At 37.1% G+C, this 14,804-nt stretch overlaps 2 protein-coding genes across 6 annotated transcripts; one reads left to right on the top strand and one right to left on the bottom strand.

The window, feature by feature from the left end:
- Window positions 1–844: 844 nt before the first annotated feature.
- LOC117636505 (phosphatidylinositol/phosphatidylcholine transfer protein SFH9) lies at window positions 845–6,071 on the top strand. The gene is made up of 16 exons (XM_034371041.1): window positions 845–1,158; window positions 1,397–1,453; window positions 1,548–1,857; window positions 2,359–2,458; window positions 2,656–2,922; window positions 3,030–3,107; window positions 3,193–3,294; window positions 3,378–3,427; window positions 3,541–3,640; window positions 3,763–3,858; window positions 3,947–4,045; window positions 4,315–4,405; window positions 4,830–5,221; window positions 5,320–5,394; window positions 5,545–5,724; window positions 5,835–6,071. Exons 2-15 carry the CDS (start codon window positions 1,447–1,449, stop codon window positions 5,599–5,601), a joined length of 1,824 nt encoding a protein of 607 aa, XP_034226932.1. The 5' UTR covers window positions 845–1,158; window positions 1,397–1,446; the 3' UTR covers window positions 5,602–5,724; window positions 5,835–6,071.
- A 59-nt stretch (window positions 6,072–6,130) lies between these two features.
- On the bottom strand, window positions 6,131–14,804 carry LOC117636504 (endoribonuclease Dicer homolog 3a-like). 5 transcript variants are annotated; one of them, XM_034371040.1, is made up of 26 exons: window positions 14,586–14,804; window positions 14,303–14,486; window positions 14,084–14,197; window positions 13,632–13,766; window positions 13,473–13,542; window positions 13,093–13,157; window positions 12,867–13,001; window positions 12,575–12,733; window positions 11,750–11,891; window positions 11,548–11,653; window positions 11,276–11,468; window positions 11,024–11,184; window positions 10,721–10,939; window positions 10,367–10,632; window positions 9,962–10,230; window positions 9,322–9,854; window positions 9,140–9,225; window positions 8,805–9,025; window positions 8,507–8,716; window positions 7,878–8,351; window positions 7,504–7,776; window positions 7,059–7,394; window positions 6,916–6,973; window positions 6,706–6,786; window positions 6,500–6,611; window positions 6,131–6,366 (listed from the first exon to the last, which is right to left on the bottom strand). In XM_034371040.1, the coding sequence occupies exons 1-26, from the start codon at window positions 14,681–14,683 to the stop codon at window positions 6,159–6,161; spliced, it is 4,908 nt and encodes a 1,635-aa protein (XP_034226931.1). In that variant the 5' UTR covers window positions 14,684–14,804; the 3' UTR covers window positions 6,131–6,158. The 5 variants fall into 5 exon arrangements, with proteins under 5 accessions (XP_034226931.1, XP_034226928.1, XP_034226930.1 ...); XM_034371037.1 differs by having other exon boundaries at window positions 6,706–6,973; window positions 7,878–8,185; window positions 8,276–8,351; XM_034371039.1 differs by having other exon boundaries at window positions 6,706–6,973; window positions 9,962–10,038; window positions 10,153–10,230.

Below are 14,804 nucleotides of genomic sequence, written 5' to 3'. Positions count from 1 at the left end.
CATGCATGTAAAGAGCCTTCTTTGGCCCTTTATCGTCTTTTCTCCATGTGACATCAATCCCTGTCAAACTGGTTAGGTGTTGTCTATGATATAATAATCAGTTGATCGATGTTAAACAAGTTAAAAGAGCGTTTCTAGATCTTCTCTTTCCTTTTTTTTTTCCTTCCTTCAAAGATTCAATCTTTGTATTATACAATAAGATGGGCAATCTTTCATTGTTGCTAAGATCATGATAATTCCACAAATCATTCAGTTAGGCACAAAATTCATTTAATGAGCCGAAATAGGAACAATTTATTCTAAAAGACTTTCATATACAAGAGAAGAAATCAAAATCGAACATGTTGAACTTAAGCTTAGCTTAGTGCTTTAGAACCCAATAAAAGGTGAGTAAAGGTGTATTATGATAGGCGCACGAGGCCGCCTTCGGGTTTTGTTCCTTGTTCAAAGTGTGGCATCTTATTCTTATTCTCGAATCGGCATCCAATTGAGGAGGAATTGAGAGCAACCTCACATCACATCACATCACCGACGCGCATTCCACGTGTCACCGCCGAGTGGACTATGACGTGGCACCAACAAAAAATGAAAATTTACACCCCAAAAATTCCGTTCATGCGTAGCGTAAACTCTACAGCACCTAATCAACTCCAACACCTCCTCCGTCTCCCGTTAACAAACGGCGCCAAGAAAATAAATATATTAATTAATTAATTAAAGGAAGGACAAAAAATAAACTGAAAATTGGAAAAAATGTAAACGAAGCAGGTGACGGAGACAAAGCGGCCGTTGCACGCTACGTCTTCTTCTACTAACGCTTTTGACAACGACATGCCTCTCTCTCTCTTCCTCTCCGCTGCCTCTACGTTCCTTCTGTCTTAGCTCTCTTTCTCTCTCTTCTTCTTCTTCTTCAGACACACAGTTTAGAGAGAGAAACAAATAAGAAAATGCCATTTTAATCCGAAAGCAACCACCATTTCGCTTTCTCTTCCTCTCTCTCTCGTCTCTCCTCAGGTGCTGTAAATTCAGAGAGAGCGAGAGAGAAAGAGAAGCAGCAAATTCAATTCTGAACCACGCGCGCTCGATTCCGCGAATGCGCTTCATTGCAAATTGAAAGTCTTGTGCTTCCGATTTGTCATCTATAGCTGATTGCTTATGGTAATATTAATGCAAAATTGAATTCGTATTTTCTTCTGTTTTTCAGTGGCTTTGAATTTTCATTTCTGGATTCTGTTTCGATCCATTTTGTCGGTGTTATCGGAGCTTTTGAAAAATTCTTGGTAGATTTCGTCGTTTTCTTTAACTATGAGTATTTTCTGAGATAATTCTCATTCGAATACCACATTTTATTTGTTTATTTGATTTTCACTGTTTTTGTTGCTCTGATTTGATGCAGATGTATCATGTAATCTGAGCTCAAGCTGTAGACCGATTTGTTTAGCAACAATGCCAGGTACATTAATTCAATGCCTCTGTACTATTCTCAACCAAATCTGATCTTTTTTGTTGTTGTCTGGTTTCAGTTCTCATTTTCTGCGTTTGATAAGTAATTGTAGGAGAAGTAGTTGCGTTTCAAGAAGATGAAAAATCTAGAACTTTTGATTTTGAAACCTCCGAGGACGAGAGGCGGTGGTCTCGCGGCAGATCTCTGAAGAAAAAGACCACGAACGCTTCCTTGAGATTAACAAATAGTCTTAGAAAGCGCCGAAAACGTGTAGCCAATTGCCGGTACACGTTGATTTCAATCGAAGATGTTCGGGATGCTGAGGAGGAAGAAGCTGTAATTACGTTTCGTGAGGCATTGGTTGCTAGAGATATGCTCCCGGCTCAGTACGATGATTATCATACAATGCTGAGGTAACTGGATCACTGTAATGATAGTATGTATATCACACAGTGCATATTAATTGGCTAGTTAGATGGATGTTAGAGGAGGCTTCAATACAGCAGCTGTTTTAGTAGCATTATATGCATGTAGTTTGTGATATACAGTATTTTTTGTTGTTGACAGCACTGTAATATCCTATTTAGCTTTAACTTGACCTAATTTGGGTTGATTATGTGAGTCCTACTCTGCCTCTCAACCCTATCTGAAGGTGATAACTTCTGTGGTTTGACATTGATGCACCAATGTAGAAGACCGATTTTATGGTGGATCTATCCAGGAAGAGGGAAACCAATTAAATTCAAAATATCAATGTCCATGAGTTTTTATTGTTTGTTGAAAATGGTGCTTGCATCCAAAAGTATTAATTTACTGATCTTCCCCAGAGGAAATTAAACACAGTACTCTTTTTAATTCTCCTTTTAGCTCTTGCATTTAATCACAAATAAAATAACTAATCCTTGTCTATGCAGATTTTTAAAGGCAAGGAAGTTTGACATTGATAAAGCTGTCCACATGTGGGCAGAAATGCTCAACTGGAGGCAAGAGTTTGGAGTAGAATCTATTGTGAAGGTATAATGTTATAAGAGTCTAGTGATGAACAACAGATGCATGTATTGTTTTTTAATAACCAAAGAAGCTTTTATTGTTAATCCTTATAGACTACAGCGTTCTGAACAAGATTAACCATTTTAATGTCCGTATTAGCTGAGATTTAATTTCATTTTCAGAATTCTAATGGAGGTGTTGATACAATGATAAATTTTTAGGATTTCGTATACAGTGAGTATGAAGAGGTTCAGCGTTTTTACCCTCATGGTTATCATGGTGTAGACAAGGAGGGACGGCCTGTTTATATTGAAAGAGTTGGCAAACTTGAACTTAGCAAGCTTATGAATGTCACCACAGTGGACCGGTTTCTAAAATATCATGTCCAAGGTTTTGAGAAAGCCTTTGCTGAGAAGTTTCCTGCATGTTCTATTGCAGCCAAAAGGCATATAGATTCTACAACTACTATACTAGACGTCCAGGGGCTGGTAATTTCTTAACTTACAAATGCACTTATTCAGCTCTGTGCATCATATGTATTTTGTACCATAACTCTACTTATGTCTTTTTGTTAATTTTCTTTATTCTTATGCAGAATTGGGTGAGCTTTGGTAAGGTTGCACATGACATTGTTATGCGCATGCAGAAAATTGATGGTGATAACTATCCTGAGGTAGGTTTATTGTTACATGATGAAACCAACTAATACCATTTAACGAAAATCTATGTATTTATTCTGATGTTAGCTCATTCTCCAGACATTACATCAGATGTTTGTGGTAAATGCTGGTAATGGGTTCAAGCTACTTTGGAACACAGCAAAAGGCTTTCTTGACCCAAGGACTACTGGAAAGATACATGTACGAGAATATATTTGTGGGTTTTACTTTCATTTTGAAGGTTTTATGAACTATTCATAAGTGCCTCTGCATTGATTCTGCAGGTATTAGGCAACAAATTCAGAAGCAAGTTGTTGGAAGTTATAGACTCAAGGTTAGGACGTCTTACTATCTGTTAAAATGGTTTGTTTTTTGAGTATATAATGACTGTTGGAAATTTTTGGTTCGAGCTACAAAACTTATTTCAGCAACTTTCTCTTTAAACAGTCAACTTCCAGATTTCCTTGGGGGAACTTGCTCATGTCCAAATGAAGGCGGGTGCCTTAGGTCTGGCAAGGGGCCCTGGAATGATCCAGAGATAGTAAAAGTATGATTCTAGTCGAGTAATTTATGCTTGCTATATCAATACTTTGAACTAATAGGCCGATATTTAATGGGTTTTTCTTGCCAAAAAACTTACATCATTACTCATATGACCTGTATTTGCAGCTGATACACATTGGAGAAACAATGGACTTGAGGAAAATCAATGGTTCTTCTGATGGCAATGATTTAGGAGTCAAACTGATTGCCTCTAAGTCTAAGGTGACTTGAAGACAAATATACCATAGATTATTTCCTTTATTACCTTCTACTCGTGCCATATTTCATGTTACTTGAGTTTACTGTTCAGGTTACAGAAAATGAAATAATATCTGCGCCTGAGTCAGGATCAGAAATGATGACAAGTGTTTCTGGCTTCTTGCAAATGCCGACCTCTCATTCTGACAAGGTAAACTTCTGAAGTTCTTTGCTTGGGTGCCTTATCCTTTAACTTCACTAGTGACCGCATCTTTAATAGCTATTTCATTAATAGCATCTATCTATCTACTGAGAAATCACTTGTGATTATGACTAACGATATAATCACAAGTTTTATGCTACTTTCCTTGTAATCTTCGCCCCTCTGTAATATTTGAATTCTTCATAGACCAAAATCTATAAAATGTCAGTCGATTTTTAACTCTTGCTTCCCACCATATTTTGTCTGATTTGTCTCAGAGGAGGGCAAGTGACTCTGCATCTATCTGCAGCCCAGTTGAACTTGGCAGTGCTGCTGGAAGAACGGAAGTTGTTAATTCAAGTTCAACAAGTAGGTGATCATCAGTCATTATCATATTGCCTAGATTTACTCATATAGTGATTGACCAATTTTCTAATCATGCCTCTGACCTGGTTTACAGCCCTTTTTTTTGTGTGGGAAATAACGATTATTATATTATTTGGTGAAAACAACAAGAATAACATTGAAAAAAAGTAGAGGTAAACCAGTAGGGCTGGCCAGGCTGGTTTTGAATTCCCAAGCCAGTCCAAATTTTAGGCAGGGACTGCAGCTGAATTTCCCTTTAAATAGGAAAAGATAATAAGGTTCACTGCTGTATTGTAGTTAGTTTCTCATTAGAGTTGCCTAAGTTTTAATTTTCAGTGCAGATTCTTTCATTCACTGGAATCGTAAATACTGGGACGGTGTGGTTATGCAAGGATGCTTTTACATGTTCTTAACTTGTTCTTGACAGGTAATTCACTTGTGAATTTCACTCCGGGAAGGCCGCTGAAGTCATTCATTCCACGTGGAGCGAGTTTAATTATTCAATTCACACTAAAAATATTAGCATGTATATTTCTTGTATTCCGAAGGTTGTGGAGAATATTTGCCGCACGTCATGAAGAGAACCGCTTAAAAAGTTCATGCGAACCACTGCTGCTTGCAAATTCAAGTTCTCAGGAACAGCACATTTCACAGGGAATAGAAGTAGACCCTCTCTGGCAGAGGCTGCAGCAATTAGAAGGGTTGGTTACCGAGTTGATTAACAAACCTACAAAAATTCCTCCAGAGAAAGAAGACATTCTTCATGAATCTTTGAGTCGTATTAAATCTATAGAATATGACTTACAGAAGACAAAGAAAGTAAGACAACCTTTTTTGTTGTAACCATGGTTTACACCAAACTACTTCTACCAATCAGGTATGGAGTTGACTACTAAAACCAAGAGCTTTTCTTGCAGGCATTGCTTGCAACTGCATCAAAACAAGTGGAGCTTGCTGAGTCACTGGAAAGTTTAAAGGAAGACAACTCCACTGTAAGTTCCTATTAACCATGGGGATAAGTTGAATTTTGTTTATAAACATGGATAAATTTTGAATCTCTAATTCCTTGTATGCAGTTGGCTTGTATTCTTATGACCAATTCTTATCACTTGACAACTTGAATATGCTATTAAACATTGCAGGGATCCAACTCTTGTTGGCCAAGAAGTTGCAGTTATAATCACAACCCGGGAAGATGAGCACTAGTTTCTTGGAACAAAAGGCTACTGAATTGCCGGCCAACAATGCCTGTTGACTCAACCAATGCAATCATTACCACATCTGAGTTCACGGATCCAGTTCTAATGGGATTGTCATTTAAGGTGACTTATCTCTTCCATCTTATGTTGATACAAGATTATCGACTCTCTCTCTGTCTCTCTCTGTCTCTCTCTCTGTGTTCATCTTCTTGTTTCTATCTTTTTTTTCACAGGTTTTTTGTAGTTGGCGGTTGAAAGTAGTTATGAGTGAAGAGTAAAGAGAATAAAGTTGTTGATTGGGGTCATGGAACTCCTATTTTCAGAGAAAAAAACCGTGTTCATAACCTTCTTGCTGTTTGTGTACATAGTACGACCAATTTTCTCTTTTTCACCCTTTGTGACTGATACTGTAATACTTGACCTTTTTGCATTTCATACGAATAGCAAAATTCACAAAAGCAGATTTTACATCTACAGTGTATGAGAGCCAAGTCAATATTAGAAGCTCAGGCTGTATTAAGATAAAGTTTTTGCTCACAATTTGATATTTTAGCATATTAAGAGCATCCAATGGTAAGTCTTCCCCGTCGTTCAAGCTCGTAAAGCATGGCAACTACTGCGGAGTCAAATGAACTATTCTTATCAGCTCTAGGCTCTCCTCTGCATACAATAGTGCCAAAGTTGGGTATCTGCAAGCTGATGTCTGAAACAAAACTGCTGAAACCTTTTCTCTTTTCAGAGCCCTCACCAAATTCTATTGGGGTTCTGCATGAGGAAGACACTAGTTAGTTAAACCCATAGGAAAATAGTACTAACTGAGAAAGTAAGAGAAGTAAAGTTTCTTCTATTTTTCTCGGTCAAAAGAGAGTAGAAGTGTCGTTTGAAGGATTTTAACCACCTTGATTTATCCTCTGTTGGTGTAAACTCAGGCCTTCGCCACTGCAATTTCTGGCATAGTTCGTAGAGCATTTTTCGAGGTTCACCTTTTCTTGTATCGATCGAATCAATAACTGCAAACAAGAACCAATAGCAAATAAATCAGAATAACTATGTATCTTGTTTCTTTATTGAAAAACTAAAATGAAATGCATTTGTGGCACTAACCAGGTAAGCCTGAGTTTTCAATGTTGTCACCGAAGACTTTGTTGGAACAGTCATTGGCTGGTGTAGAGTCAACTCTTGACTCTGCAGATGATAACATTTGAGTCATGTTTTCGTTTGTATGCATGATTGGCTTTGAAGAACCATCATCAGTTAATTTGCTGCAGGTATCAATATTCATGTCTTTGGATGATAAATCATCCAAATGCTCACGTTCAAGTTTTCTCCTTTTAGAATCAAACTGGACATAAGATATGTCTCTGCTCCTCTGCTGCATTGAAAGTAACATACTAGGTGGTGAGAAGCCAACACTAATCCGAGACATAAGGCAAATGTTATAATGAACAACATCTTACCAAGTAACCCTCAAACTTCTTCAACAATTGACGAGCTGCTCTCTGTTTTGCAGCTTTCGCTTTCCGTTCGTATCCTTTTCCAACCAAAATAACATCTTCCAGCTGCAAACTCAGCTCTGCATTGACAATTGCATCCTCTTTAGTAAGTGTTTCTTTCACGAAGTACCCAAGAGAATCACATCGTTCCTTCAATTTACGTAGGGGGTCTAATTGAAGACTTGAAGGGGTCGCGATCGGAGATAATAGTGGTTTAAAAACCCTCCAAACTTCATCAAGATCAAGCTTGCTATCAATTAGTATAGCCCCTGCTATGCTCTCCACCATGTCACCAAGAGCCTGTATCAGACAAGAGCATTACCATTAAACAATACATAATTAGAGGCATAACATCACACTAACGCAAAGCAGCAAACTGTTTAAAACTTTGAAAGCCAAATAGTCTTACCTTTGGACCTTTTATCTCTTCCAGTAAGCTGGTGTTGTTAAGAGCTTCTGTACACAACTTCTCATACTCTGTGATATGACTCAGAAGTAACCCAGAGCAATGTTGAAGATGTGGGTGAAGGTTTCTTCTTACAGCAGCTCGAGCAAAGCTTTCATTGCTAACAGCAGCTGAACGCAAGTCAGTCAGCTCTCCTGGATCGACATCTGTGTGGCTATGATAGAGATGCTGTGTGATTAGAACATCCAACACCGCATCGCCAAGAAATTCAAGCCTCTGTCAATAATTCAAGAAGCAAAAGTGAGCTTTTATGTGGATCCCTTTATTTGAAAAGAGAATAGAACAAACTACTATGTCCAGAAAGAATCAGTGGCAACCTGGTAACAGTAGCTGGCACCTAGTTTTTGCTGAGAGGCATGTGTTATAGCCTCCTGTAACAGACCCTTGACAGAAAATTTGTAGCCAAGCTTCGACTCCAAGGCAGCAATTTGATCATTTTTCGGAATGTAGGATCGCAGGGATGCCCTCGTAATGGCTTCAATGGTTAATGAGAATTCCAATTCAGAATCAATACCAAGCCACTTCATCACATGAAGTGCAGCAAACAATCCTTCACCCACATAGTAGGCGCCAATGAGGGCCTCAACACAATCAGCTATGGTTTTTGAGTTCATCCATCTGTGACCTCTATCACAGAACTTTCCAACCTTAACAGGAGCTTTAGTTTGAAATCTACTGTCCAAAGGTACTTCTAAAGTATCCACTCCACACTTACATGGATCAGGAAATCTAGAATGCTGCCCTGGAGCAGCCCAACGGCGTGGTTCAAATGCACCGTCTCGTATGTATCCCTGCCAAATAAGAAATAAATTCTTTGTTCATAAAATTATCCAGAAAAGATAAACACAGAAAAATGACTGTATTTATGTTCATGAATTCAGCAATGTGAAAATAAATTATAGCTTGAAATATCTAAGGCATAAAGAAAGGAGAGAAGATCCAAAACCTGTATGTTGCGTTCTGTTCCTAGTTTATGCAGGCTTGCATTACAAATAGCCCATGTGCGTCGAGCAGTTAATTGCCCTTCATGTTTCTCGGGATATTTAAGAAAAAGGTGGGAGCTCACAACATACTTGAGAACTGAATCTCCAAGAAACTCCAGACGTTCCAATGAGAAATTTTCACAACACCTAAGTGTTGTGAGTGCTTCTAGAATCTAATCGCAAAACATTTCGTATTAGATTGCTTATAGTACCGAATGATAGCAAATTACGTTGATATTGGAATCAAATAATAGAACTAACCAATGAACTTGATATTTTAATGTTTCCCGATTTGCCATTGATCTCCTCTCTAAGCTGGCTAGCTAACATTAGTGACTCCAAACGGTACATTAATGATGGTAGCAAGTAAAATGATCTGAGAACATCTACTCGAAAATCAATACTAACTAAGACCTCAGGTGGCATGTGAACATGAGCTTGTGGCTTTATCTCAGCAGAACGACCATCTTTTGATGCAGCACCTGCTCAATTTGGATTCATCAAAGAAAGAAAAGAAATATTTCGAGAAAAGATCACATACCGCATTGGATGAGGAAATATGTAAAACAAAGCTCCAAGTGTACAACTTAACAAACCTTCAGCACCAAGCAGGTTATGGGGATTATGACTTTGCTTTAAACGTAACAGCGGCTGTCCAGGATACATAAGGACAATCCCATACCTGAACATGTTCGTGTTAACAGCAAGTTATATATGGTAAATCAGGGAGAAAATTTTAATAAGCAAGACAGATTGTAGAGGATCACATATCACCTACTTTGTTTTGAAGTACTCAGCATAGCTGTATTCTAATGAGGCAGCATCAACAGTTTCCTCAAAGGGACTTTCAGCAGATTCGCTACTAATGACTTCAACGATTGAATAGATTCTTCCCGTGTGAGTAGCCAATACTAACAAATCTTGGAGATTATGAAAATCAATTGAAGTATTAGCAAAGTGGATTAGATCTGAAGCCATGCACTCTGTCATGGATGAACCAGTCATAGAAAGTGATAAGTTTCCTTGATCACCGTTCAAATGCTCTGGACCCACGGAATAGTTTTTCTTCAAAAACTCTACCACATTAGCACAAGAACTGATTCCTATCCAATTCACTCTCCAAGGATTCGTATTAGAAGTGTCCAATGTCTCAATTGGTAAAAGCAAATACATATATGATGAGCTCCATAGTGATTTTGTTTCTGTCTGAAGTAAAAACTCTCTCTTTGTCCCTTCTGATTCGGATCCCGAAAACAATCTCCCAAACAAGCCATTAAAGAAAAATTCTTGAAAGCACTTAGCTTGCATTACCTGGTTAGAAAATAGGCAGCATAGAATTACAGAAAGTGCTTTCTAAAACTATATTCAAATTTTAAATAACGGAAGAAGAAACTGGGGAGTTAATATAACAAGCTTACCTCTTTTGCACTCAGGTGCATTTTTCCACAAGAAGAAACAGAAGATTTAACCATCCTTGAAATCAGTTGAAGATCCACTTCAATATTTTGCACATCATTATCAAGCTTTGACTCAATCAGTAAAACAAATCCCGAGTATGTCTCATTAATATTACAGAAGTAGTCAAATTTATAGGCCTCAAAAATTTCACCATCAAGTTTTTCTCCCCAAGTTCCACATAACGCACGAATGCAAGTTGTCCCATGCAGTTCTTTCCTTTTGGTTGTTCCTTACATGAAATAAAATAAAATAAAAATCCTTGGATAATGATAATGACCAATAACATATTTATAATAGTACAAAACTATAAGTTGTAGATAGTCTTCTCTTGAAAGCCAAAAAATTAGGTTCATGCATACACATACCTGCACCTGCAGATGATTCTTTGCTTTTTGTAATGAGATCATTTTCTAAAGGCTCTTTGATAAGTGGGAGAAGATGATCATCCAAGGCTCCCATTTCATGGAGCATTTTACAAGCTTCCAAGCATACGAGCTGCTTTGATAAATGAGTGTTGCTGCTCAGAGGACCAACTGTTGTTTGAAAAACTGCATTAGGAGGTAATGTTATTTTGCACTGGTACAACCCTTCAGACATTTCAAAGTCGAAAGTTGGCTTTGGAATAAAGTACCTACATTTTGCAATAACCATGTAGAAAATGTAGAAGAACAATTACTCAAATGAATAATAGAACTTGTGACAAGGGAAAATATCCGTACTTATCGCCAGGAAGCTTTTCGCAGTATCGATGTATGAGACTGACACTAGAATCGGCTGTAACTGATGCTCCAGTAGCATTTACATAATATACTTTTGTTTCCTCAAAATTACAATTTCTTAAAATGCATACTTCAGGGTCTCTGTTTCTTGACGTCTCTGTCATTGAATACTCGCTCCTGATGATGTCAAATACTTGATCTATTTGTTTCTTGTTGCCCCTGTAAATATATGCCAAAAACAATCTTAGTAGACTTAAAATGACTTTTATATAAAACAAAAAAAACAAAAAAAGTAGCCTTCACCTTTCAAGCATTAAGATGAACTGAGAATCGCTTGTTCGACATCGTCCTCGGGACTGGACATAACTACGGACTGTCTTGGGCAGGTCGAAACGGATTACACAGGAACAGCTTGGGACATGAATTCCCTCCTCAACTACATCAGTGGCAAATAATAGGTTGACCTGATAGAAGGGTTTCCTCACTGATTATATGGTTTTTAAACACACAAAAGCTTCATATAAATTGATATCTGTCATGTTAAAGATTAGGTACCTTCCCAGAGCGAAATGATTCCAAAGTTTCCTTTTGCAACTTTGGTGCAACTGCACCAACTGATTTGTTACTTCCGGTCAAATATGAAACCGTGAAATGAGATAAGCATGGTACTTTCTTAACATATCTTTCAATTACATTGGCTGTAATAATTCTCTCTACAAAGATGAGGCATGGAACTTGGCTACCGCTTCTGCAATGGCAAAGCAGGCTGATCAATTGACTTTATAAGAAAATTAAAAGGACTTTACCAGTGGAGTAGTTCTATTTACCCAAATGATTGGAAAATTTGTAAAAGTTCATGTAGCTTGGGAGATATGTAGCCCAAATCGTGTGCCTTTATATAGTCAAACTCAAAATCTGTACAAATGTTATTGCCTGAGCAGTGTGAAGGAAGTATATCAGTAAAGAACTATTATAATTTATATCATAAGAAGAACTAAATATCAATCCAAAATTACGATACAAACTCACCGAGCTGCATACTAGGTCGAAGAAATCCTTCAATTATATGTAAGACTTCATCGAGAAAATATTTCAACTTCAAAGAACTTCCTCTATAAAATTGGGACTCTTCTTCGACATCGAAGGCATTCTCTAGACAGACTTTAACAGCCTACAAAAAAGGTATAATCGTGTAAAAGTATGAAATCAGAACAAAAAAATGAAGATCTGAAAAAAAAGATTGAAAATAGGAAGCACCACTAGTGACTCGTCCTTGAGTTATAATTATAGGAAGCTCCACTAGTGACTTGTCTTTGAGTCAAGTACATGATTATTGGAAGCTCCATCAGTGACATATCTTTCTAGAAAAACCTTTCTTAGAATTGCTTATATGGTTTGAATCCACTCAGAACATTAAGAAAACCCAGGAACGAACAGAGCTTCGGTTTTAAACCTTACTCAAATAGTGGCTGTTAAAGTCTGTCTAGAGAATGCCTCTGACGTCGAAGAAGAGCCATTCTCTTCTACTGTAAAATCTTCTTCGACATCGGAGTCATTCTTTAGACAGACTTAAGTTTAAGCAAGGTAAGAACGTCACGATGTGAGTAAAGTTTAAAACTGAAGCTCTGTTCGTTCATGGTTTTCTTAATGTTCTGAGTGGATTCAAACCATATAAGTAATTCTAAGAAAGAGTTTTCTACCAAGGGAAAAAATCTTAAATGAGAGAAGAGAAAAAAAAAAAAAGAAAAAAAAAAGAAAAAAAAAAAGGAACACACCGAACAGATCACATTCCTCCTTTTATTTTTCTTTATTTTTTTGCTTTTCAGTTTGTACTTAGCTAGAGAACAACCATACCTCATATGTGCATATGAGCCCAAGGTCATTAAGGCAATATAAAATCTTCATGTAGTCATTGGACATCCGCTTTCTCAGCATCTTTATTTTATCATCAATGTCCTGGTAGTACTGGTACTGACTTGGCACTTCCCTTTGCAACTCTAACATAGAAGCATACTGTCCATGCAGTTAAATACCTCTTAGCATTCCCATAAGTACATAAGTGAAAGACTGAATAACATTTTTTTTATAGCAAAAACATATACTGTATATCCTTTGGCATGAAATATTTGATATGATGCAGGACTACCTTAGACCACAAAGCTTCCATCTCGCCTTTCAGACCCAAATTCATGAGTAACCATGTTTTCTCATAAAATCTACAAGTTTGGACTGTTGAGGGAATATATGCTTCAATTTCTGCCCTGTCTTCTATAGCATAAACCTTTACCAGCACATATCAAGATACATAGACATTTAGAGGCTAATTTTCATAATAAGTAGGGAATAATCATGACATGAAAAACTCAAAATACCTGAGAATCCAAGATGCTTTCCAGTGCTGATATTTGATTCTCACAGTCCATGGTGGATGAGACACCTGATATGTAGAGAAGGTTGTCTTCATAATTTTGCATAGCATATTGTAAAATAGCACTAGCTTGATAATGAACATGCAGCAAATTGTAATAATGTATAAGATTGTAGAGAGCATAAGAAAAAATCTCATCCCCTCATTATGGGATGATTTTTGGTGATAATAAGTGAGAATCTTTGAGTGAGGTTCAAGATTTCTCAAATTGTGGTGAATGCAATGTTTTGTATTAACCACATTGAAGGCATGCAGAGAATTGAGTTCACCTATCTGTGCCAACAAAACATCAGATAATCGTATGCAGAAACACAAATATCTTACCTTTTCTTATAACAGGGGATGCTGTCATTCCAAAAATCTTTGGCCTGTTGCCGGATGTATGATAAAATTCCTTCTCCAAAAGAAGATTCTAATCATTTTAAGTGTATTCACATTATTTGAATAAAATAAAATTAAAAGTGGGAGACGTTTAGCAACTACCTTCATTATTTTTGTATAGGGATGATTGCCAGTAGCACGATGGGATTCATCAAAGATCAATAAGCAAAACATTTCTAAGCTCAAGAATGCATTCCTCAAGGCATCCAAGAGAATTTGCGGTGTCATCACCAGTATCTACAAGATAAGAAGAAGAAGAAAAATCAGTAGTTCTAAATCTCAGAAATACCATCATATGTACTTGAAAAACTGATTAAGCATCACTTGGATAATACTGAATAAATTTTTTAATCTAACTAAAAAAGAATATCAAAATACTGACATAAAATGCACAAACAAAGAATAGTCTAAGAAATGGTAACTAACATTGAGATCCATAACAATTCCATGCTACACTGAAATGGAGAGTTTTCTTGTCCCTTTATGTTATTTCTTTTAAAAAAACACCCAAAACTTTATTTCATTATTTGAGTTATAGAGGAAGAGAAACCTACATCATGTGTTTGAACTTCCATTTCCCAACAGCTCCTACTCCATTCATCCACTCCCTTGGCTCCATAGTAATTTCCCACTTCAAGAGTTGTAGAATCTTTGATAACCTTGAATTGCTGTTAACAAAAAGGCACTAATTCAGCATTTCAATGATAAAAGCCCCCTAAACACTACATGTATGTATATACATAGAATATTGCAACAGTAGAAGTGATAATTGCCTGAGTGACAAGATTAACGGTTGGAGCCAAGAAAATTATCAGCTTTCTTTTGCCGTTGGACTTGATCATATCTTTAGAAATGTGTTTGATTAGCATCACAGCTATCATGGTCTTCCCAGCACCGGTTTCCAACACCGCAATCGTGTTCTTTCGCTTTGCAACTTCAAACACTTTCACTTGGTAGCTGTACACAGACACACACACACATACAAAAACCTTTCAGAGTTTCTACCTTTGAAAAAACAAACATGTTAACAAAGGGTAAAAGGAGAAGAGGGAAAACCTTCTGGGGATGAAATGGTTGGGATTTGGAGGAGATTGTGTTTTCTCAGGTGAATGATCAAGAGCAGTGATGCCCATTTCAGGATGAGAGTGCTCCATGTTAGGGAAGCTTGAAGCTTTGAAGAATGTATAGTTTGAGTTTTTGTGTAGCAAAGTAAAAATGATTCCCTCTTTTATTTTTTGGTGAAATTTTAAACGAAAAACTGGTTCCCTTGCATTG

The sequence above is a fragment of the Prunus dulcis genome, chromosome 8, assembly GCF_902201215.1.
Source record: "Prunus dulcis chromosome 8, ALMONDv2, whole genome shotgun sequence".
NCBI lineage: Eukaryota > Viridiplantae > Streptophyta > Magnoliopsida > Rosales > Rosaceae > Prunus > Prunus dulcis.
The sequence above is the reverse complement of the archived record's forward strand: the minus strand, read 5'-3'. Positions and strand labels throughout refer to the sequence as shown.

What these genes read in the sequence shown, in the direction of transcription:
- LOC117636505 (XM_034371041.1), top strand. An exon ending in TGTTAATTCAAGTTCAACAA is followed by an intron (nt 4,406 to 4,829) that starts GTAGGTGATCAT and finishes TGTTCTTGACAG; the next exon opens with GTAATTCACTTGTGAATTTC. An exon ending in ACTTACAGAAGACAAAGAAA is followed by an intron (nt 5,222 to 5,319) that starts GTAAGACAACCT and finishes CTTTTCTTGCAG; the next exon opens with GCATTGCTTGCAACTGCATC.
- LOC117636504 (XM_034371035.1), bottom strand. Translation starts at nt 14,683, where the DNA reads ATGGAGCACTCTCATCCTGAAATGGGCATCACTGCTCTTGATCATTCA. An exon ending in ATCCCCTGTTATAAGAAAAG is followed by an intron (nt 13,158 to 13,472) that starts GTAAGATATTTG and finishes TCTACATATCAG; the next exon opens with GTGTCTCATCCACCATGGAC. An exon ending in AAAGCATCTTGGATTCTCAG is followed by an intron (nt 13,002 to 13,092) that starts GTATTTTGAGTT and finishes GTGCTGGTAAAG; the next exon opens with GTTTATGCTATAGAAGACAG.